This window comes from Oncorhynchus gorbuscha, linkage group LG16 (assembly GCF_021184085.1).
Source record: "Oncorhynchus gorbuscha isolate QuinsamMale2020 ecotype Even-year linkage group LG16, OgorEven_v1.0, whole genome shotgun sequence".
NCBI lineage: Eukaryota > Metazoa > Chordata > Actinopteri > Salmoniformes > Salmonidae > Oncorhynchus > Oncorhynchus gorbuscha.
In genome coordinates, this window is record NC_060188.1 from 11,520,560 (window position 1) to 11,544,483 (window position 23,924).

At 43.7% G+C, this 23,924-nt stretch overlaps 5 protein-coding genes and 1 long non-coding RNA gene across 8 annotated transcripts in view; 3 read left to right on the plus strand and 3 right to left on the minus strand.

Moving 5' to 3' along the window:
• The window catches only part of LOC123999366 (transmembrane and ubiquitin-like domain-containing protein 1), a 13,240-nt gene extending 905 nt beyond the window's left edge, over positions 1-12,335 (plus strand). Inside the window, exons 3-5 of one of the 3 annotated variants that reach the window (XM_046305045.1) lie at positions 9,953-10,514; positions 11,053-11,065; positions 11,184-12,335. In XM_046305045.1, coding sequence (XP_046161001.1) covers positions 9,968-10,514; positions 11,053-11,065; positions 11,184-11,553 — 930 coding nt within the window. In that variant the 5' untranslated portion in view covers positions 9,953-9,967 and the 3' untranslated portion in view covers positions 11,554-12,335. Of the gene's footprint in view, positions 1-9,227; positions 9,366-9,952; positions 10,528-11,052; positions 11,066-11,183 lie in introns of those variants that run through there. The other 2 variants (XM_046305044.1, XM_046305043.1) reach the window with 2 other exon arrangements.
• LOC123999365 (homologous recombination OB-fold protein-like) lies at positions 2,018-4,947 on the minus strand. The gene is made up of 6 exons (XM_046305042.1): positions 4,244-4,947; positions 4,024-4,110; positions 3,755-3,889; positions 3,075-3,183; positions 2,329-2,413; positions 2,018-2,146 (listed from the first exon to the last, which is right to left on the minus strand). The coding sequence occupies exons 1-6, from the start codon at positions 4,859-4,861 to the stop codon at positions 2,107-2,109; spliced, it is 1,074 nt and encodes a 357-aa protein (XP_046160998.1). The 5' UTR covers positions 4,862-4,947; the 3' UTR covers positions 2,018-2,106.
• LOC123999367 lies at positions 5,021-5,926 on the minus strand. Its single transcript, XR_006832442.1, has 3 exons — positions 5,811-5,926; positions 5,562-5,612; positions 5,021-5,315 (listed from the first exon to the last, which is right to left on the minus strand). It is a non-coding gene; the product is annotated as an uncharacterized LOC123999367 (long non-coding RNA).
• Positions 6,129-6,941, plus strand: LOC123998983 (ankyrin repeat and SOCS box protein 16-like). Its single transcript, XM_046304290.1, has 2 exons — positions 6,129-6,315; positions 6,552-6,941. The coding sequence occupies exon 2, from the start codon at positions 6,588-6,590 to the stop codon at positions 6,939-6,941; it is 354 nt and encodes a 117-aa protein (XP_046160246.1). The 5' UTR covers positions 6,129-6,315; positions 6,552-6,587.
• On the plus strand, positions 7,132-9,061 carry LOC123998984 (ankyrin repeat and SOCS box protein 16-like). Its single transcript, XM_046304291.1, is given in 6 exon segments — positions 7,132-7,397; positions 7,558-7,610; positions 7,613-7,965; positions 8,131-8,214; positions 8,459-8,572; positions 8,666-9,061. Coding segments are annotated over 6 exon segments (1,056 nt in total). The 3' UTR covers positions 8,852-9,061.
• Positions 12,336-13,389: 1,054 nt separating the features above from the next.
• LOC123999364 (ataxin-7-like protein 3) lies at positions 13,390-23,535 on the minus strand. Its single transcript, XM_046305041.1, is given in 15 exon segments — positions 13,390-15,264; positions 15,355-15,382; positions 15,384-15,492; positions 15,842-15,913; positions 17,463-17,506; positions 17,636-17,704; positions 17,793-17,830; positions 20,990-21,035; positions 21,629-21,651; positions 21,757-21,857; positions 21,975-22,146; positions 22,251-22,383; positions 22,517-22,629; positions 22,775-22,848; positions 23,240-23,535. Coding segments are annotated over 13 exon segments (1,089 nt in total). The 5' UTR covers positions 22,568-22,629; positions 22,775-22,848; positions 23,240-23,535; the 3' UTR covers positions 13,390-15,061.
• Positions 23,536-23,924: the final 389 nt, after the last annotated feature.

Below are 23,924 nucleotides of genomic sequence, written 5' to 3' on the forward strand. Positions count from 1 at the left end.
GGAAGGGGATCGGAGAGACAGAGGAAGGGGATCGGAGAGACAGAGGAAGGACAGGATCGGAGAGACAGAGGAAGGGGATCGGAGAGACAGAGGAAGGGGAGAGACAGAGGAAGGGGATCGGAGAGACAGAGGAAGGGGATCGGAGAGACAGAGGAAGGGGATCGGAGAGACAGAGGAAGGGGATCGGAGAGACAGAGGAAGGGGATCGGAGAGACAGAGGAGGATCGGAGAGACAGAGGAAGGGATCGGAGAGACAGAGGAAGGCGATCGGAGAGACAGAGGAAGGGGATCGGAGAGACAGAGGAAGGGATCGGAGAGACAGAGGAAGGGGATTGGAGAGAGACATGGAGAATCGGAGAAAAGCATGGAGAGAGATGGCAGATGACAATCAGAAGGTTCCAGGAGACAATGTTTAAAGTCATTCACTTCAGGCTGATACTTAAATTTACACCATGTTTCATCAGCGCCATCAATGTTTAAAATAGTGTTAGTTGACTGAAAGACAAGAAAACTGTTTAAAAACTTTTTGAGAAAAAGATTTGCAGTTCCAATTAATAGACAATGGTTATGAACAGCAGGATACTCTGCCTCTCCAATGAAACCTTGCAACACCGGTGCCTAATTACAGCACACCACCACCATGCAATTAAAGCACAAGTGTGGATCAATCAAGCCAGGGTTTAAATGGACATTTAATTGTACTGTTTGATTCTCCATATACTGTTCCTATTAGTAAGTGCATTCTCATGCATTTTAATTCTCAATCACTCCAAAGACCGCAAATTAGAGACAAGAAAATCAGAGACCATTTCAGTTGTGTAGTGTATTATCGAACAGAAGTCTTCTTTAATATATACATGTTTTACAAGACATTATATGCACATACAGTACTTAGCTATGATTTAGAGGAGACTGCTTTGTGAAGTAAAAAAATATACAAAACATCAGCCAGCAGGTCTTCAAACAGGGAATGACTGTGTCTATGGGATGTACCCGTAGCAGTATGGGATGTACCCGTAACAGTATGGGATGTACCCGTAGCAGTATGGGATGTACCCGTAACAGTATGGGATGTACCCGTAGCAGCATGGGATGTACCCGTAGCAGCATGGGATGTACCCGTAGCAGCATATGGGATGTACCCGTAGCAGCATGGGATACCCGTGAAGCATTCCCGTAGCAGCATGGGATGTACCCGTAGCAGCATGGGATGTGCCCGTAGCAGCATGGGATGTACCCGTAGCAGCATGGGATGTACCCAGTTCCCAACATCCCGTCAGTATGGGTCCATTCAAATTGGGGAGATGCGGGAGCGACAGTCCCAGTTCCCAACATCTCAGAGTTTTTCCCCCCACACGGCCGACATGCAATTTATAATGGTGCGATTAACGGTCACAGCACACCAAACACAAAATGACAGCACTTCAGGCGACAAGATTCTCTGGGGGAATCAGGTAGAAAGGCATCCAACATGCGGTCAGAATGAGCCAAAATCAAATTCACATGTAAGTGGCAGCTTAGTTGTCCTACATCTCCCCTGTATAAATGTACCTTGTCCATAAGGGGTAGGTGGGCAGGTGTCAGAGGCAGTAGGACTCAACAGGCAACTCCCAAGAAGCTCATCAAGGTCATCTGCACAACACAGAGACAGACAAATTCAATCAAACACAGGGTGGAGCTGCTGATTGGTTTACCAAGAACATACACTCATATGCATATCCAAGTCCCACCTGCTTCCCAGGACAGGTCCAGTGGTGCAGCAGGCGGGCCCTGTGGAACACTAGAGGAGCCAGCACCAGAGTCTGCAGAGACCTGTGGGGCCCGAACATCCTCATCATTATAGAACAACTCCATCTGAGACACAGGGGCTCCTGGGACACTGGAGGACTGATCAGGTGATTCCAACATTGGCTCCTACATTCAACAGTAGTTAGACAAACAAATTAGACAAACATCAAACTCCCAACAGCCTAGGATAACAACAAGATATCCTCCAGGCCTTGGTAGTGGTCTCTCACCAGGGGAGTGGGAGCAGCTGGCTCTGTGTGTGGGACGGGGTCGAGCCGTCAGGAGGGTAGATCCTCAGGAGGTTGTTGGGTGTCACGTTCAGGTAGTGGTTACGGTGGGACGGAGAGAACACACCCACCTTCATGAAGAGACAACTAATTATGGGTCTACCACTAACAGTGCAAAAATTCTCAACTTTACACACAATTTGTTTTTGTGATTTTATTGTGAGTGGCTCATCAATCATTTTGAAGAATCCAACAAATGATTTGCAATGAAACACAAGTAAATAGTGAGGTGTGTGGCCTGTGGAAGTCCTACCTGTTTGAGCAGCAGTACCGCCCCCGTCTTGAGCTCCCTAGTCTGTCCTCTAGGAGGCGCCGGTGTACTGTGCCCTGCATCTCTCCTACAGTCAGACACACTTATTACTACTGTGTTCTACCGGTGCAGTCAGAGCAAAACAGCATACCTAGCCACTGTGCATCTGCATTGCTTGCTTTTTGGGGTTTTAGGCTGGGTTTCTGTATAGCACTCTGTGACAACTGCTGATGTAAAAATGGCTGTATAAAATACATGTGATTGATTCATTCCACATGGAGCACACTGGTCACATTATTCCTGCTAATGACAACAGTGTAGTAATCAGTGCATCCCCTCCAGTGGTAATCTGTTGACAGGTAGCACCATGGGCAACACTTCAGGAGGGAATGCACAGATCACTGAGACTTAATAGTCAGTGGTGATCAGCATGTGCTTAATACCCATTCATTTGATGCTGATCCATGATGATAGAATCACTAATAAGCACAACACTAAGGTTTAGTAAATACTTTAATAGATCTGCTCAGGAGTCATCATGCTGGCTCTCCTGAGGCCATGATGACCTGCTAGGTTTAAACAGTACTCAGAGAGAAATAGAGAGGAACTACAAGAAAATGAGAGAAAGAGACAGACAAATGGAAGAAAGAGGGCCCTAGGGACACTGAAACCGCCAGCCACAGACTCACTAAAATGGCTGTGTGACCAGTTCTACCTACAAGCACAAGCGTACCACCAGTAGGCCTTACCTGTGGGATCCCTGAACACAGCCTTGGCATCAGCGTGTGTGTGGAGGATGCTCTTTAGTACCACAGCCATGTTGGGGACCTTGTTCTTCACCAGCTGTTTCAGGGCCGCCTGACAGAGAGAGACAGACAGAGACCTTCGTATTAGAGCACTAGAAAACAAGTTCAAACAACTGCCAATCATTAACTTTAATTAATTAAACATCTCAATTACTCATGCAGAGTTGCCATTAGCAGTGGCACATTAAGACTGTGGAAAAACAACAGAATAACCATTAAGATGATTAATGTGTGATCATGTTTGGGATAATAACTACTAACACCCTAGGCACAGGCCTGTCATTTGTCCTGATTATACTGATAGAGTGCCACCACAGAGACAAGGGCCATTAACATAGAGAAAAACAGTCCATCCACTTCTATCAGGAGGCTGCCCTGGGTGCAGAAAAACATGCTCATGAAGTCAAATTATGCAAACGGTGTTACGCAAGTGTTACATTTTTGCACCAGATGATATGGCATTTAAAGCTTCTAACATGAAATATGCTATGTTAAATGATGCATATTGTTGAAGGGTACATGGCCACGCACAGCCTGAACACTGTTAGCCTTTCAGTCACCTTTCATGCCATTTACACTACTATAGGCTGTGTAAATTGGATACCGCTAAATGTGCTGGTCACCTTGCGGAGTACCATGGCCACGCTGTAAGAGTGCAGAAAACAGGAGGAGTTCCTTTCGTCCAATCCCATCTCTGCTTTCATCGCTGCCCACGGACCTCCACTGAAATCCTCTTCCTCAGTCTGAGAGCTGGGAATCTGGACAAGTTGTTTTTACACATCACATCACATGTTCATAAAGCAAATGATATAATAAAGAATGGACAAAAAGGTTAACAAATATCATGACACATTGTGTAAATGTATAACCTTACACATCAGTGTGATAGTACCTGACTGGGCAGTCGAGCCACGGCCCCATGTGCAGGTGTCTGAGGAATGGCCACCACGATGTCATCCAGGCTCTGCCCATGGAGCTGCTTTAAGGAGAGAGAATGGAACCCCGCAGTAGCTTAGTATCACAACCAAGAGCATTGCTGACTGCTGAGATTAGTTAGACTACAAATAAACAGATAGAGAGGCAGGTAGGGACAGAAGCAGAAAGAGACACACCTGTTGTGGTAGGATTCCTGCAGGCCCGGGGAAGCGGCGGGTATTGGGCCGGATGTGGTCAAAACCCGGTCTCTGTGGGGTCTTGTTGGAGTTGGACACCAGCTGAATCAAGTGGTTAGTGAAGACGGGCGTGTGGAGGGAACGGGGGGTGAGACTGGGGGAAGGAATGGGTCCACCAAACCTACTAGAGGGGGCTGGGGAGATGGGGTCAAAAAGGCTGCGTCCCTGAGCCAGAGGTGTAGCCCAGGGCCTCTGTACCTGGGAAGGAAGTCCTCTGACTGGCCTGGGGGTCACAGGCCTGGGGAAGGGGCTGGAGGCCATGGTGAGGCCAGATAACACTGGGCTCTGGGGTGGAGCGAGGAGGAAGGTAGCACTAGGATCAGGGTGGGGAGAGGGGAAGGGACCAGGGAATGAGGACCTGTGGAGTATACTACTACTACTGGGAAGACCAGACGTTTGGTTAGAGGTACTGAATCCTCTCAGACCCACATTGGGCCCGGTTTGAGCACCACCACAGGCTGTGGGCCGTAGTCTTTTAGCTGGGGATACAGAGTCATCGCTGGGCTTGGTTAGATCTGCAGCTGGAGCAGTTTCTCGGACCTGAGCCCAAGTGCTCATCTGTGGGTCACTTTCATCTAGGTCTGCCAGGTCAACATCCCAATCATCAAAGTCATCCTGCGGCGAGGGGCCTCTTGTTGTCCTGTTGTGTTTGACTTCATCCGTTGAGCTGGTGAGGAGCTCTGTTGGGTAACTGTACACAGTCCCCTACTCAGTGTAGGAAGGTGGAGAGGGGAAGAGGGAATGAGTGCAATGGTTTAGATGTAGAGAGCTGTCTCAAACCCAAAGCAGGAGACTGCCCTACACTGTTCGGTGTTGAATTATCTGACCCTGGGCCATTCGACAGGCCCCTATGGGCAAATATGCCTTCTGTGGTTGGTTGATGTGAGTTATTCTGACCATAGGGGGCAGCAGGAGTTGATGTTGCAGTTGAACGGAGGAAACAGGACTGTGCTGCAGAGGACAGTGTGCTAGCAGACACTGATGGAGCAGACCAGTCCATCTCAAGTAGATCCTAACACACACACACACACACACACACACACACACACACACACACACACACACACACACACACACAACAAAAATTGTATAACTCATATTCAAAGAAAGTCAGGGGTGTTCAGACTAAATAGTTTCACAACAGTACTCTACATTGCTTGTGATGTCAATGTGAGAATTTATACAGAGGGCTATAATCTGTCATAACTATCATATCAGCAGGTGGTAATCACTGACTGTGTAAATCAGTTTGCAGCACCTCATCATCGAAGTCCTCCCCAACGTTAAATAATCCATTCCACTTGCAATTCTGTCGAAAAAGAAAGACATCTTCAAATATAGCATCAACTAAGAAAGTGCGAGATGTAAATTACATTTCGCCAACTAGATGGCTGGCTAACACTGTTAGCTACGTGCCAAGCTAGCTAGAAGCTTCTCTCATTTGTGAACTTGTGGCAGCTACCGACCTGGGAACCAGAGCTAGCAAACAAACATGACTGATTCTTACCATAGCAGCAATGCGATCTCGTGTCGAATGTCTTTTCTAACTGTCTATTTACATTGATACATAAGATCAATCGACAGTGTAGATGTCATTTAATTCAGCCATTTAGTACTTTGTAAAAATTTTCAAGCAACGCAAGATGTTGTAAATGCGAAATTTTGTGAGAATAGCACCGCCACGTTCAAGTAAAACGTAATTACGTAATCAATGTTTACGTTGCGTGACGTTCGCGAGATGGGTCGTCACTTGTCGCCACCTGCTGACTATCTCAGTTAATGCAGTTCCCCGAATATCAGATTGAGTTCCCCGTCTATTTATAACAGGCACTAAACTTGTATTGGGGCAACAATATATTGTGAAAGGACATTTGGACGTGTCTGTAAACACGTTATGAAGTAGTCGTAAGCAAATTACATTATCCACAACAGCAAATGTGCTATATTTTGTATAGTAACTTACTTGAGTTCACATGAAAAAATTCTGAATTGACAGTGGTTACAAGTTCAAGGTGAGTAGAATTCTATATTCACACAACATTGATAGGATGTAAATACAATCTTCAAAGACCAGAGACAAAATAAAGTGTTTTCTCTGTTGTCTCTGTCTGGATTGTCGTTTAGTATTGGCCATAACAGTAGGTTTTTAGTCAGTGTCTAAGTCAAATTTGCTGCACTGAGTCATGTTGTGTCCACTGTAAGCAACTAAAATTGGAACTGTTTCAAATGTGTTGCTTGAAGACCTCAGTGGATTGCTTGAGATTCTGCTCCAGCTTTGGGTGTCATGTCCAAGGACACATTTGCCTTCAGCTCAGCCGCCTTGCACTCTCTGAAAGTGGATCAGGAGCTCCAGGAGTGGAAGGATAAGCGGCAGGCATTGGCCCACAGGAGGGCCATGAGCCGGCCACCTGTGTCCCGGGCCTCCAGACCCCCTCCCAGACAGCAGCGGGGCCTCCAGGAGATCCGGGTCTATGAGGCCCGATGCAGAGATACCACAATCCACAACACATTCATGTGTGGGGACATGAAGGGAGTGCACGTTGTGTCAAAGGACCCCTGCATGGTCAACGCACTGATGGAAACAGTACATGAGGAGATGGTGTGGGCTCCAGGCAGGTGTCAAACGCAGAGAATATGAACTCACTTTTACTGCTTCACTGTTGTTTTTTTATTAGACCTATCTGTGCCTTTCTTATAGATCTTCCAATCATTCCCCAATCACTGCTCATCGACTCTCTTTATTCTATCCTCTAAACATACCTAAGCCTCTCTGGCTATGAGCATCTGCTAGGTAAATAATGTACATACTCTCTGTCCCTCTGGCAGGGATGTGGACCATGAGCTCCAAGATCAAGCAGACATCTGCATTACGTCTGGCAGCCAGCAAGGGACACTCAGGCTGTGTGGAGGAGCTGCTGTTTCGAGGGGCGGAGGTGGATGCTGACCCTGGTGGCAGCACAGCCCTGCATGATGCCTGTATAGATGGCCATGACAGCTGTGTCCAGCTGCTGCTAGCCCACGGAGCAGACCCTGACCTGCTGGCAGAAGACGGCAGTGCACCCCTTCACCTCTGCAGCACAGCCCAGACATTTCAGTGAGTGACAGCGCTCTTAGCAATACTGACACTATGCCTGGTGATCATTTCTATTATTTATAGGTAGAGGAATGTTTCAAAAGTTATATGGCAGGTGGGTCTGTTGATGTGGGTGCTAATGAAGGATAAGATCATAAGGTTGTGTCTCTACTCTCTTCAGGTGTGCTGAGCTGCTGGTGACGGGTGGGGCAGAGGTCAATGTGTTGACCAGTGAAACAAAGATACGCCCCTCCATGTGGTGGCTCGTCGGGATCTGGAGGAGCATGTGAAGCTCTTTCTGTCCCATGGAGCTGACGTGTCAGCCAGGAACCGTGAGGGGGAGACCCCCCTGAATGCAGCCTGTGGTGGGGCTGAGAGGCCTGCCGAGGCTGGGCGGTACCTCCGCGTGGTCCAGATGCTGCTGGGAGCTGGGGCTGACCCCTGCACTGCAGGCAGGAAACACCACACACCTCTACACAACGCCTGTAGTAACTGCAGCCCACGCATTGCAGAAATTTTACTACAACACGGAGCCAAAGCAGACGTGCAGAACTGTGCAGGATACACACCCATGGACTGTCTGTTACAGATGGGGTTAAGGGTGGGCCATATGGGGGGGCAGAGGGAGCTACGGAGAGTTATGTGGTCAAAGTGCAAGATCCATTTGGACATAAGGTTATTTAATTATATTCATCATTTTCATAGTCAGTGAGTGGTAGATAAGACAGACTTCTTCTCCTTCTCCTGTCTGCAGGTGGTGGAGGACTATCCAGACCAGCATCCGGAGGCTGTAGCACGCTCCCTCCTAAACCACGGGGCCAAGGCCGGTAAAAGCTTGGTAGGGGGCAATTGGAAAAGTCAGTTGGGCCAAGCTGGGTGTACAAATGCCAGTTGGAGGTTGGATTTGGGCCCATTTAATTATATTTTATTGGGATGAAATATGTGCACCAGCAAAAGCTTGATTTTATTTAATTTGGGGGCGCTATGAATGTGTTTTAAAGTTAATTCCCTGCAATTCTACGTAGACAATATATTTTGGAGGGCATGATAATAATAATAACCCACAGATTTCTTCCATATAGATGCTGAAGCTCTGCCTCATCTCCCCTGCCACCCTGGAGGTAATGCTGAACTGCTATGCTGTTGTCCCTTCCTGTGAGGAATGGATGCAGTCTATCCCTCTTGAGATACATGAGGTTTGTCCTTTCCTCCGTTTTCAACTCTCTCCTTCACTGCCTGAACCATCTAATGTCCTTCTTCCATTTCCCTCACCATCTCTCTGTCCCCAGACGCACCAGGTTTTCTTTGACTCTGTGAGGCAGATGACGAGCCAGCCTCGCTCCCTGCAGCACCTGTGCCGCTGTGCTCTGCGCCGCCACTTAGGAAAAGGTATCGACGCCGCTATCAGTAGATTGGACATCCCCAGCTCTCTGATGGAGTATCTACTACTTCGGAATGACGGGGAGATCCGGTGAATAAAGTGAAACACGTGGGACAGAAGCCAAGAGAGAGAATGATTGGCATTTACAATAACTAAAAGAATGGTTGCAATAATTTGTGTTTTCTGTATTAATTTATTAATAAATCAACTTTTTATTTTGCCTATGAAAATATGATACTATTTTTCGGAACTAATTTATGTTCTTGTATGAATTGCATTTGTATGGACGAACCACCCACTACAGGTACACTATTGCTTTCATCTGTACTCTATTTTCAGCACATGAAGGAGAGAGAATGCGAGGAGAGGAAGCCACTTTTTAGTATTTGTATTTATACCATTATTTGTGTCCTTGCTTGTGCCCGTTTGCGTGCCAGCTACACAAGAGTTGGACGTCCCAAGGATCCCATGAAAGCACTAACCGACCTACGTGCTGGTGGCGTAACGTCATCTGTGTTTATGTGGCCCTCTACTCCAGTTTTATTATCGGGGCTGTGGCTAAATTAGCATGGTAGCATGCCGTCAAACATGATTTGACTCCATAGCAGGTAAGCGCACCTCTTATATTCAAATGCGCATATAAATAGTGTGTGCATTTAATAAGAACATCTATAGAAAGCATTTTGGCAATGTAGTGAAAGTTAGCAAACGAAGGTCGTCCTTGTTGCTATGACTAGCTAGCTAGCTAACCTAATACCTAGCTAGTAAACTACCAATATGTATTTTAACGTTAGTGTAAACATTGAAAACCCTTTTTCTTCTGTATCTAGCTAGTTCTCCAACGAATGCACAATGTAGTAGTAAACACATTAGTGACGTGTTTTAACTGTGTTGTCATTAGATGGTTTGCTAGCTAACTTTTGTGACAATATTGCCAGGCCATCACTTACGAAACTATAGACGGTTGCTTTGAAGTAGCACTTAATCTCTGTCCCTGACAGTTGTAATACAGGTCTCTGTCCCTGACAGTTGTAATACAGGTCTCTGTCCCTGACAGTTGTAATACAGGTCTCTGTCCCTGACAGTTGTAATACAGGTCTCTGTCCCTGACTGTTGTAATACAGGTCTCTGCTCATAGGCTTTCTACTCATATGTATCTATGCACTTCTTTCACTTCTCTTTTACTTTTCAACAGACACAAAGGACAGAGATGGCGGTGTGTGCACTGACAATGGACGGGATGGGAGATGAGGTGGCTGCAGTAAGCGGTGTGTTACTCCTGGTCTTGGCCCTGGTCCTGGCTTGGCTCTCCACGCAAGTGGCAGATCGGGGAGACCACATCCTGAGCACCATCCTTACAGTCGGTGCCCACGCCTCTCTAATCGGGCTGGGGGGCCATGAGAGTTACAGTGGAGGGCCACCCAGTGCAGACACCCCAGAGCAGCAAACACCTCCACCCTCCCAGGAGAACAAGCCAGAGGAGGGGGAGCCTGGGTCTGAGAGGGAAGATGGGGAGATAACAGGAGAGGGGACTACAGGGGCTGGAGTTGACCTGCTGTTGAATATCCAGGGGAAGAAACCTCAGACATACCAGCCTGATGATGATGATGAAGATGATGAGGAAGAGGATGACTATGAGGAAGAAGAAAAGGTTCAGAAGCTGAGCCCAGTGGTCTCCTGCACCAGCATCACGGTTCGTTTGAAGTTCCTGAATGACACAGAAGAGGTGGCAGTCCTGAGACCCCAGGATACAGTGGGTCTACTGAAGAGGTTAGTATGATATGGCAGCTCTCATTATGTATGTTCTGTGTTTAACCTTCTTTTGATTTATTGAACATGCATATCTCTCCCATACAGTCTTACAGCTGCTTCCATGTTTCTTTATAACTGGAATTGCAAAATATTGTCTTCAACAACAAACAAATAAGAATGGCGTTCAAATGAAGGGGTGCTGTGTCCAGTTATGAAAAAAGAGAAGTTACAACCCCTGGGCTAATCAGAGCTGATATTAATGTGTGAGTGAGTGGATGTGAGTTAATGGGTAATCATCTTTGCCTCTGAGAGGGGAAGGGGCAGACTGGGACTATCCTAGTTTAGGTTGTCATAGATACTGGGGGCAGGGGGAACAGGAAGCTTGGGCTTCTTCTGTTGGATTGGTCTACTAGACTATTCTGGGAGCTACTGCCTCCTCCACTCCCACTGCCGCCCCCTCCTCCTGTGCTGTTTAGGCCAAGAGACGTCTTCTTCTTCTTGGGCTTCTTAGAATCTGAGTTGTTGGTGCCCAGGATACAGTGGGTCTACTGAAGAGGTTATTATGATATGGCAGCTCTCATTATGCATTTTCTGTGTTGAACCTTTTTTTGATTTATTGAACATGCATATCTCTCCCATACAGTCTTACAGAGACATTTCTTTCTCCCCTCTAGTAAGTACTTCTCAGGGCGGGAGTGTCAGATCAAGTTGATCTACCAGGGCCAGCTGCTTCAGGATCCCAAACGGACTCTGCTCTCCCTCAACATCTCTCACAACAGTGTGATCCACTGCCACGTGTCCCAGGTGCTGCGGGAGGCCAGCCCAGAGGAGACAGCTCGCTCTGGGGCTAGTGGGGGAATCAGGGCTGCAGGCCTGGCTCTGAGCACCAGCAGCCTGGTGGTGCCTGTGTTTGTGGTGATGTTAGCCGTGGTCTGGTACTTCCGCATCAACTACCGTCAGTTCTTCACCGCCCCTGCTACCATCTCCCTGGTGGGAGTCACTGTGTTCTTCAGCTTCCTCATCTTTGGAATGCACAGCCGGTGAGCGGGAGAGGAGGCAGGATGGAAGGGCCCTCATCTGGGCAGGAGAATGAGAGGGAAAAACAACTGTGTCAGGAGGATGAATGGAGTTAAGGGGCCTCTGCCTCAGACACCATAGAGCTCAACTGGAATCCTAAGAGTGGGTGTGCCTGTGTTTGTGCATGCACCAGCAAATAGCATAATATGAGATCGATTGTATGTGCAGAGATTTAAGTTATCTGGAATGTGTGTTTGTTAGTATGAAGCTGAGATAATACTGAGTGGTAATTTTGTTTCTCAGAAAAACAATGAGTGGGTCCAGCTCCTGTTGATCCTTTATAGGGCAGAACCATCAGCATCACACCCAGGACCACAGGCTGCTTGGTCCACTGTGTCAGCAACATCTTCTGGTCAGTTTGGCTTCACATAGCAAACATAGCCTGTTCTGTATTAGGTTGCTCTCAGAAATTAGGGTCTGTATTCAATCAGATCCGCTTAAGCCCACATCCGTATAGAAGTTGTGTGGGAGGTGGAACTGTGTTAGTGCTGTCAATCCACTGAGGTATAAGAACTGGAGACTGTGTCCAAGATGTCCGCCTTTTGTTTTCAAGGTTATCTACTCACGTTCGCATACGCCAATTCATGTCCGTCTATATCCGGGTTGAATCCAGTTTATACAGATCAACATCACATTGTGCACAGGGAGCAGCGCAGACATCATCAAAAAACATGGCAGACTGATGAATATAACATGTTGGAATTATCTCCAAATATTTGAATAAATCAATGGATGATTTGTGCACAAAGGTGATGACCTAAGTGTCGTATTATACATTTTGAAATCTGACTTATCTATGTGGCCGTGTATGGAAATTGTCCTTCTGGGCTGAGCGTCAGTTAAACTGCAAAACTGTAGCAGTCGAAACCGTGCTTTGCTTTAAGTAAATACCACGGAGCCTTGTTTACATGTTCGAACAATGGAATGTGAGATGTAATCTACACCTCGATGAAGCTGATTAGAAATCTTTATTTGAATTATTTTCAATTTGAGCGTAATTTCTATCTAGCCTACACGTTCTCGTTCTGAACTTATAATGCAAGTAGGACAGGTGTGGCTTGGTGATAATGATAAAGAGCAGCCACTCACCGATTTGACAGCTCCAACGCAGGTGCACCGCACCGCCAGAAATCAGCTATCGCCGGTTAACACTTGATCTGATTGAATCTAGACCTAGGATAATGCATCTCTTCACATCATGGCCACATACTCTTTTCATTATATACATGTTAACGTTCCAGAAATGTTTTCTTTTTGTAGTACGTGTTTGAACGAGCAATTCATTTCCTCATTTGCAACGGAAACAACATGAAGATTATACAACTAAAGACTTGACTCTAGAGCAACTTCGAAACCACTCGCTATGTATGGAGTGGTGGTTATATTTCTACTTTCTTTCCAGTTCTTTGGAAATGAGCTTTCACCTTAGTTATTGTGGACTGTAACGACTGCCTTATTGCAAGGCAAAACAAGTTTAAGGATTTTTGTTGCTTGAATTTCTCTACGCTAATATCTTTAGTTATTTTAAACCATATAAGTTAATGCATGAAAATAAGCAACATGTTTGGTTTAGAAAATACTGTAAATATGTATTTACTGTACATAGAATGAATGGGATGAAACCACATCGGACACATCAGGATTTCTGTTGGGGAATTTAACACAGATGAGAGGGAAAATATCTTTATCCCTTAAGTTTGATTGTTTTCCTCTGGCTTCAGATTTAAAGACATTCAAACCAATCAGTCCCTGTGTAAAGAGGGAGTATGTCTGATATTGGACAAAATGACAGAACGCAAGAAATCTGAATGACACTATTTTACTCAGACAAAGAAACCTCTGTACACTTGGGAAACTGAGATAAAGAAAACCTACCTGTGCGTCACAATATACAATTGACATATTTGCACATGCACACACACGTGCATGAAAAAAGTAGTTTTTGTGTTGTGAAGACACTTTCTATTGCGTCATTTGTCCACACTCATATTGTTCAGAGACACACTGATACACACAAATAAACAGTTACACAGTATTAGTAATACAGGCCATTCTTTACCCTGTCAGCAAAGAGGGACAAATTAAATGAGCCATATCCAAAATAGGTATTTTTTCACTTAAAGGTTGATTCTTTTAGTGCACATTAAAGTGATGTCATACTTCATCACTGGCTGAATGTTCTAAATGAAAACTCAGGGTATATAAGATTCTCCCTAGCAAGTATAGTCTGGTGGGCCCCTCAAACAGGAATGAATAACAACATATATCAAACTTAACTCGTTAGCTAGAGTAAAACTGAAAATGGCAAGAATAACAGTCTGAAATATCCCATGCAACAGCCATGGCACTTCTGTTGCAAGCGGCGGATTTGAATTCCTACAAGCGCATAGACACTGCACATAATCAGAGAGACAGACTTTGAAAGCAAGTCAAGTGATGCAGATTGACCTAGAGTATTATTGGGGGAAAAGCTGGTTGACTCCACTATACTTTAGCATTATTCAACAGGAAGCAATGTGAGATCTACAACTTGTATAGAGTGATAGTGATTTGCAGCAGAAGCAGGTTAGAGCAACTTCAGACTGAGTATGAAACAGTAAAGATAGACAGGGAAGAAGCACTGTTTAGCATGAAGCTGTGTATGGTAGAGAGGTTGCCGTGTATGTATACAGTATCCAATTAAATCATGATTCTTTTACATAGGTCATCATACCACATGTATCGGTATATAAAAACACGTCAACATCTGCATTTACAATTTACTGAGTGCAGACATTAAATACACATTCTCACTTGACACAGTCAATGTAAACCAAAAAAGTTAAATATACAAAATAACACATATACTGACTCTACCACAATGGCACATTCAGAGATGCATAGTAATCTGAAAACAAATTAAATCACACACACACAACATGGAAAACAGTCAACTTTACACAACAAACATTCATAAACACACACACACACCACTGTGCAATACAATGCAAGTACGGATAAAGCCACCATCAAGTACCCCAATACTGGTGAAACAACAAGATGGCACTGACATCCACCACAATAACAACGCTGTAGTCGTAAGGTGATGCAATTAGTCCACAAGTCCCCTCCTAAACAGAGACACAGTCAAAAAGAAAGCAATGTTTTGTTTTCAGGAGAAAACAGATCAGAGTGCAAAAAAAGCGGAGTGTGATTGGTCAATGTCTGAAGCCTAAATCACTGATTAACAAAAACATAATTAAAGTGAACAATCCATGTTTCTTTATAACTGGAATTGCAAAATATTGTCTTCAACAACAAACAAATAAAAATGGCGTTCAAATGAAGGGGTGCTGTGTCCAATTATGAAAAAAGAGAAGTTACAACCCCTGGGCTAATCAGAGCTGATATTAATGTGTGAGTGAGTGGATGTGAGTTAGTGGGTTATCATCTTTGCCTCAGAGGGAGGGGGGGGGGGGGGCAGACTGGGACTATCCTAGTTTAGGTTGTCATAGATACTGGGGGCAGGGGGAACAGGAAGCTTGGGCTTCTTCTTTCTGTTGGATAGGCCTACTAGACTACTCTGGGAGCTACTGCCTCCTCCACTCCCACTGCCGCCCCCTCCTCCTCCTGTGCTGTTTAGGCTAAGAGACGTCTTCTTCTTCTTCTTGGGCTTCTTAGAATCTGAGTTGTTGGTGCCTGGTAGAGAGATTGAGAGCAGGGGATGAGATGAGACCGACCTCCACTGTATGAATGTACAGAATGTGGACCTGAATTCGGTTCTCTTACTGGCTTTGGAGGAGGCTGAATCGGAGGGGGGAGATGTCTGAGGATCCATCCCACTGTAGGCGACTCATGAGAACCTGTCCGTCTGAGGCGTCGTAGCAGTCACTCTCCACCATCATGTCTACATCGGGCAGAGACGACCTGACAGAGACAATAGCCGCTCAGATCAGACCAGCCACAGAGAGCAGCAGGACACATGGTGGAGCCATTCAATCTGCCATACAGCACACCTACTGTAGTACACACCAGGCCATACAGTTGGCCCCATGAATGCTCATACAGTAGCTAACTAACATAGTCCACCCTCAATGATAAGGCCTGTCCATCTAACTGGCACAAAACATCCACAATAAATACATAGTCATTCAATACAACTCCTCAAGCAAACACCTGTACATTTAGGGACACCACAGGAACCAGTCAAGATCGAATATATCAGTTCTAGGAATAAACCAGTCAGAACCAATGGAGGCCTGAGGGGCACACTCACGCGGACGGCCCCAGGAGGAACACCCTGACGGCCCTCCTCTGTTCGTCCGTGTGCTGGGGGCACCGCTGGGACCTGGCAGGGACACAACGTGGCATTACAAACACCTGAGAAACACCTGCCCACAATGCACAGTGGCCCCGCCTACCCAGGGCCACGGCAGAGACAAGAGTGGGAGAGAGACAGAAACTGCCAGTGACCAATCAGATGATGGGTCAGGTGTCAGAGTTTGAAGGTTAGAGATTAACGTTTGCTCACTGACAGTGTCCAGTTCGTCTCTCACCACGTACGGCAGGCAGTGTCCAATCAGGGTCTTACATAGTCCAATTGGAAAATATCTGTTGTTTAGTCCAATCAAATATGTTTTACTAATTTTACACGATTTGGTATTATACTGAACAAAAATATAAAACGCAACAACTTCAACGGTTTTACCAAGTTACAGTTAATAGAAGGAAATCAGGCTGGGAAGGGGCACAGCCATGGGTGGGCATACTGTAGGTCCACCCACTGGGGAGCCAGAATGAGTTTTATCCCCACAAAAAGGCTTTATTGCAGACAGAAATACTTTTGTGGTGTGGAGGTCCTGGGCTGACGTGGTTACATGTGGTCTGCGGTTGTGAAGCCGGTTGGATGTACTGCCAAATTCTCTAAAATTACATTGGGAGGTAGCTTAATGTAGAGAAATAAACAGTAAATTATCTGGCAATTGCACGCTCCCTCAAAACTAGAGACATCTGTGGAATTGTGTTGTGTGACTAATCTTTTATTGTCCCCAGCACAAGGTGCACCTGTGTAATGATCATGATGTTTAATCAGCTTCTTGATATGCCACACCTGTCAGGTGGATGGATTATCTTGGCAAAGGAGAAATGCCCACTAACAGGGATATAAACACATTAATACACACAATTTTTGTTCATATGGAACATTTCTATGATATTTTATTTCAGCTCATGAAAAATGGGGCCACTAGATGTTTAGTTTATATTTTTGTTCAGTATACTTTAAAAAAAAAAAAGAAAATTAGTCAATAACTGACCCCAATCATCTAATAAATACTGTATGTTATAAAGGAAATGGAAAATAATTGAGAATCATATAGAGTTGCCACTTGTGTACCCCATAAATCAGTCCCAACTACACATGATCACAACACACCAATGAAACTGATCATGTTAAAGGTCTCACAGAAACAACATGCAGAACAGTAACCATGAGTGTCTGTTGGCAACCTCCGTAATGGAGTTGGGCCACAGGTTTACCACTTGTCCGGAACACACGTCATTCAAGTCACGGAAGACCTTCCTGACTAGCTAGTTTAACAAACACCTCTGAGGACCTGGTAAGGTCCATACTAAGGGGCAGGCTGAGGGATGGACACAGGACGTACAGGAAGATGTCTGTCTGACACAGTACAACCCTGAATGGCTCATCATGATCATAATCAGCAACTTTGACTTGAGCTAACATCTAGTGCCAGCGCTTGAGAAACAAAAAGTATTCATGAGTTTGTGTGATAAAGGTATGAGTGTGCACTCCGTGTAGCTGATAGGACATTAGGTGGAAATGACAAGACTATTAGAGGTGTATGTGCTGTGTTTGCGTGCAGAGTAATCCCTACCTGGTGCACATCTTCTTGGTGTGCTCAGAGATCACTCCACATTGCTGCAGACAGGGGGCAGTGTAGTTAGAGACAAGCCAGTCATACACACTGCTGATAAATGTCTTGAGATATGATCCAATACAGTTAGACTTGTGGATGGATGGTAGAATAGATAAATTAAAATGACTCACTGTTGTCAACAGAGACCTCAGTTCGTCAGGGCCTAAAGTTTCGTAATTGATGCCAGTGTTATAGTTGTACTGCAGTGAGGGAGAAAGAACGATAACAGACATCAACACACTAATAGATATGTAGGCATGAACCATCAGAAAAATGGATTCTGGTTACCTTGTATGGATCTGCATTGACACTATTACTAAGCTCCCCTGAAAAAGAGAACAGCATATGATCTATCAGTCTACTCGCCAGACTCCCAAAGACACAGATGATGCACACAACCACCACCAACCATGAAATAAAGCAGTGATTATATTTAGTGCAATATCCACAATATTACAAACAATTGATTCCTATGTCTGAGAAAACATGCGTAAAATGTACAGTTTATGATGTCATAAGGTGAATGCACCAATTTGTAAGTCGCTCTGGATAAGAGCATCTGCTAAATGACTTAAATGTAAATGATGGGATGAAGCAAAGGTCTCTCTAGCTATTGACCAGTGTGGTAAGAGAACATAATTTATTATTATGTACATGCTGCAGTAACAAGCATATTTATGCATAAGCATAAGGCAAAATATATTTGAATGGTTTAATCAATCTGTGATTAAAATTGAGCAGCACTTTAAGGGCCAAAACCACAAACGACAGGTCGATCAAACTGGTGTGGATTGAGTTCAGGTCATTTATTACATAGGAACATCCTTGACGCTCCATAGAAGATAGCAGCACCGTTCCATTTCAGCTCCATTTAAAGAAACAGGGACAATCAGGAAATCAAGAATCAATGAAGACATGATACAAAACGACAAAAACAAATGCAAACAAAAGCATGAATATGTCAAGTAGATAATGGATAGGATAATGCACAAGAGGACTTGTTGAGTCACCTGAGAAACTAAAGAGATAAACAGCTGGTCTGTTTTAGAGACATTAATGTAGTCTATCATTACTGGGACCAGACTATCATCTGACACGATTTTTTTCACTCAAGTGTTGAACTAGTTAAACAATATATAACACAATACAGAAAATAAATGGATATATTACATACAAAGAACTGAAAACTGGTGGCTGAACTGTGATTTATTGCACACAATTGTCAGCTTCCTGTAAGTCATTCTCAGCTCATTAACTTTGCACCATGATCCATGTCAAATTAAAATCATCAAACAAACAGGAGACTGGAGCATGAAGACTCGGCCTTTGCCTTATATCTTAATTGCTTATCCTCATCTTCAATGCTGCTTCTGATCCTTTTCATACTGCACTACGTCTGTATTCTGCCAACATTGTGATCCTTTTCATACTGCACTACGTCTGTATTCTGCCAACATTGTGATCCTTTTCATACTGCACTACGTCTGTATTCTGCCAACATTGTGATCCTTTTCATACTGCACTACGTCTGTATTCTGCCAACATTGTGATCCTTTTCATACTGCACTACGTCTGTATTCTGCCAACATTGTGATCCTTTTCATACTGCACTACGTCTGTATTCTGCCAACATTGTGATCCTTTTCATACTGCACTACGTCTGTATTCTGCCAACATTGTGATCCTTTTCATACTGCACTACGTCTGTATTCTGCCAACATTGTGATCCTTTTCATACTGCACTACGTCTGTATTCTGCCAACATTGTGATCCTTTTCATACTGCACTACGTCTGATTCTGCCAACAATGTGATCAGAATACAGACTTCCGTGCTGTATTCTGCCAACATTGTGATGTTTCATCAATACACTACGAGTGTATTCTGCCAACATTGGATCATTTTCAATGTTGGCAGAATACAGTCTGTATTCTGCCAACATTGTGATCCTTTTCATACTGCACTACGTCTGTATTCTGCCAACATTGTGATCCTTTTCATACTGCACTACGTCTGTGTATTCTGCCAACATTGTGATCCTTTTCATCATACTGCACTACACGTCTGTATTCTGCCAACATTGTGATCCTTTTCATACTGCACTACGTCTGTATTCTGCATTGTGAATTTTCAAACTGCACTACGTCTGTATTCTGCCAACATTGTGATCCTTTTCAAACTGCACTACGTCTGTATTCTGCCAACATTGTGATCCTTTTCATACTGCACTATGTCTGTATTCTGCCAACATTGTGCATTTGACCTGGATTTAAGCAGCAGACTCCTTCAATGGCCATCTATCGTGAAGAATCCAGCAGGCCACATTAACATTCTCAATAGAGGATTTTGGAGACACCCTGGATCTCTGCTAAGGTTCATTTCCTTAGGAATGAAAGTTCAAACTTTTCCTGATATACTGTCCCTAAAACGGCAGAGGTCTTTCCCAGATTCTTCTCGGGTTGACCTTTGACCCTACATTGAAGCGGGGGAGGGCATTATAGAGCTGGCCTGGCAGTAACCAGCCCCTTCTGATCACCGAGGAAATGCATCATCTCTCAACAGCACGCATGGAGCTTCCTGATCTGCAACAAAGCTTTGGCCCCAGCAATGCTGAAACGAGCAGAGTGTAAAACATCCCCAACCATTCAACCAACTACTCTAAAACTTTCACGCACACAAACACACACAAAGTAGGGCCATAAATTGGGTGTATTCAGGAGTGGGCTCTATGTACGACTACACACTTCCATTTCAAGGCTACAAAGATTCTGGACTCTAGAACATTCCCACAACTCCCGACAAACAAAATACCATGAGACCACACGTATAATATTCTGTATATCAGAATGCATTATATAAACAATAATGTATGCAATTAAGTATGAATATCAGTGTGAATTTCAGTAAAATAAGGTGAATGCACCAATTTGTAAGTCGCTCTGGATAAGAGCGTCTGCTAAATGACTTAAATGTAAATGTAAAATAAATTCTGATTGAGAAATATTGACAAATGACATTTAAAAAAAAGGGGCAATCTGCAGTTGCTACATCCATTTTAGGATTTATAAAGTAATGATATGTACCCATTGATTCTTGAAGAATATAACTTGAACTGTTATACCCAATCAGAACTTGTTGTTGTACTCCAATGTTTGTTAACAAAACACTATACAGCCTCAAAACTATAACTTTGATATCACGATGGTCAGTCCTTGTATCCATAGCTCTTTCTATTCATTTGAGTGGTAAAACATTTCTAGCACAATCTCTCAGCTTTTTACAGAATAATGGTGCGGCGACGATGCCTTGTTATTGTTTTAACAGCTGATTGCCACTAAGATTAAAAAAGAAAAATGCCATTCTAATCATGTGTTTCAATTGGAAAATATTTTACATTCCAAATGGGAAATGTAAATGACACACAGCTTATAGTTTGTCACTTAACCTGCATCTTACATGGGTTCTAAGAGGTAATGTTATACTCACCATTTTTATGCTTTACAGATTTTGATCTTCTGGGTGAATTTGGATTCTAAGGAAATAATACACAAAAAGAGAAGACCTGTCAATTTAGATTCACACTGATCTAGATGAACATATCAGAAACAACTAGTGATGCATGCAACAGGAAAAGTGAAGCACACACCCCTTGATCCAATTGAATTAGTAAAAAATTGTTTTTTAAATGTTCATCCTTGCCATGCTTGTAAGCAGAAAGTAGGGCTGTGACAATACCAGTATGGCAAAAAAAATCCATGAGAAAAATTCACACAAAGCAGAGCAAACTATTTGGTCCTTTAAAAAGCTGCTTTTTGTAAAAATGTGCACTATAGCTTGTAAAATAAATAAATGTGACTGGATAACAACTTAATGATGTTTGTTTACAGCAATAGAGCTGTTTTCCTAAAGAAGTTTCCTTGGCACAACACTAACGAGTAATGTGATACTGGTATCATCCCAGCCCTAGCAGAAAGGACAGAGGGATACCAGAAATCCTTAAGGTTATTTTGTATCTATTGGCCCCTTGCAATTACATGTGGACAAAAACACAACATACAGAACATGAATCTCCACAGCAATGAAACTTACCAAAGGTATATGTTGTTTCAAAGAATGTAAAAATACCTTATCTGACTTTCTCTTCTTAGCTGTAGAGGGAAAATAGAGGGGTGTAAGACAAGCATAGATGTGCTTGTTCAGCTAAAGTCACCAAAAAACATTCAGACAGGGATTCACACTTGTTTTATTCTCACCTTTTTTTTCTGAGCCATACGACCAGTCATTGTCATTGACGTCATCGTTGTCTTCCTGATCACTCTCTGATTTGTTGTTCATGTTGTTACTGCTTGCTATTCTGTAGACCAATATCAAGAAAATGATCAGAATTGCCCATTCACTTGAGGAATGTATTGGTTTGTTTTCTATGTTACATCGTAGTGTCCACTGTCCATGTCCAGTGCCCCTTGCTGACCTGCGGTTGGCGATGCGGCTGCTGTTGCGCCCCATGCCCAAGCATTTCTCCAGATGAGGGGCAAAGCGGGACGCAGCAATGCTCCGGTTGCAGTTGGGACACACACACTCCTTGTTTTTCCACTGATTGTACACTTGCCCGAAAATGTCCACTCCTGGTTGGTCAACGATTTCTACGGAGCAAGGTGACAACATACATGAAAGATAAACTAACAAATTAAAGGCAGAGAAATGAACCAGATAACCAGACCCAGGGGAAAAGCACTCTGGTCCTAACCGAAGTCCTTCATGCTTTCTTGGTCCGTGTCATCCAGGAAGAAGTAGCCCTGTTTGACAGCACGATGCACCTCGAAACACAGGCCCAAACAGGCGTCCTCCACCAGGTCCGAGTAGATGTCCTGAGCCAAGGCCTGTGGAGGACAGCAAAGAATAAAGTCCCAAAGGTCACAAAGGAAAGGAAACTACATGAGCAACTTCCTGTTTTAAAGCAGGACAACTACCACCAAACATGATAGGATGGTGAAAGTGTAGTCCACTACTCACCTCTAGCTTGGTGTTGTCCAGGCCCGACAGAGACATATCCTCCATTTTCATTTGCAAAAGTTTAATGGCGAATCACTGCCTTCTACATGGCACAGCTATGGGGAACAACAGATCTGAAAACAGGAAATACACACATTTAGTGATTTAAAATACCTTAGTCATTCAAACAATAAAAAAATAAGTGATGAGACAAGAGATTATCCATTTGTTGGACAAAACCCAACAAAAGTCCCAGAGTGAGACTGAATCAACACTTACAAAAGGAGCACCGACACTGAGCTCTTCTTCGCTAATAGTTGGCAGAGGTGACTGCCTGATATTGTTTTGGTTAGCTGTTGAAACAAATAAACAAATACATTTCACTGAATTGGTACATTTGGTGTAGCGGCTACACAATACAAGACAGAACCAGAACAAAAACTTAAGTAAAGCCAGAACAGTTGTATTGTCTAGAGACTAGAGTGAGCATTAAGACACGGCTACTATGTGTTAGCTTGCGCTAACGTTCGATATTAGCTAGGATAGAACGCAGTTACAACTGATAGACAGCAAATGAGCTATCTAGTTAGCAAAACAAATATTTTCCTAATATCTGCTACCGATAGCAAAAACATAGCGAGCTAACAAATCAGCTCATTGCACATAATCTTACTAATACGGGTACGTACAATTATTTCAATGATTTCTTTACAGAGAATATCATACTGGTCAACTCGCACTCACCATCAACGACCAATCTATGATTGAGCCGTTACAGTTTAGCTGGACATTGACAATATATTATTTTGCTACATTGTATCTAGCTAGGATGATACATGTTGTTGTAGCTATTAGCTAGTCATTTAAATGTGATCCAGCAGAGCAGTCAAAGGGAAATAAGAAAATGTAAAAAGAGGCTGCCATTTTCCTTCCTAACAGACCTCACTAAACGATCACCGAGGTTCTCCGTGCCGTTTTACTTGGCCTAAAGTCGGGGAAAATGGCAGAGAAAGGAAATGAACTTCTAATCAAATCAAGTGACTGTACTTAAGTGCATACATTTAATGTTTAATTGGATATGCAATAATTAAATAGAAAACCTCGGCTGTCTGGATCCGCCCCCTCTCGCGAGTGGCCATTTATGTTATTGACGGAAAGGGAAGAGGTGAAATAATCATTATCGTTTATCGATTAGTTCTCATGAAACAACCAAATCACAAATTAGGGTATATATATATATGCCGAGGTTGCCGAGGTTTTCTATTTATAGTTGTAAGTGACAATTCTAATTGATCCATTTATTTAGGACACTATTGTTTGATCGGCATTTCGAACATATGAGTTGGTCCATTATCCATTTTCAGTAGGCAATTGTCTTCAACATCCATCATATAACACCTACAATCATTTTTAAAAAATGAATGCAATA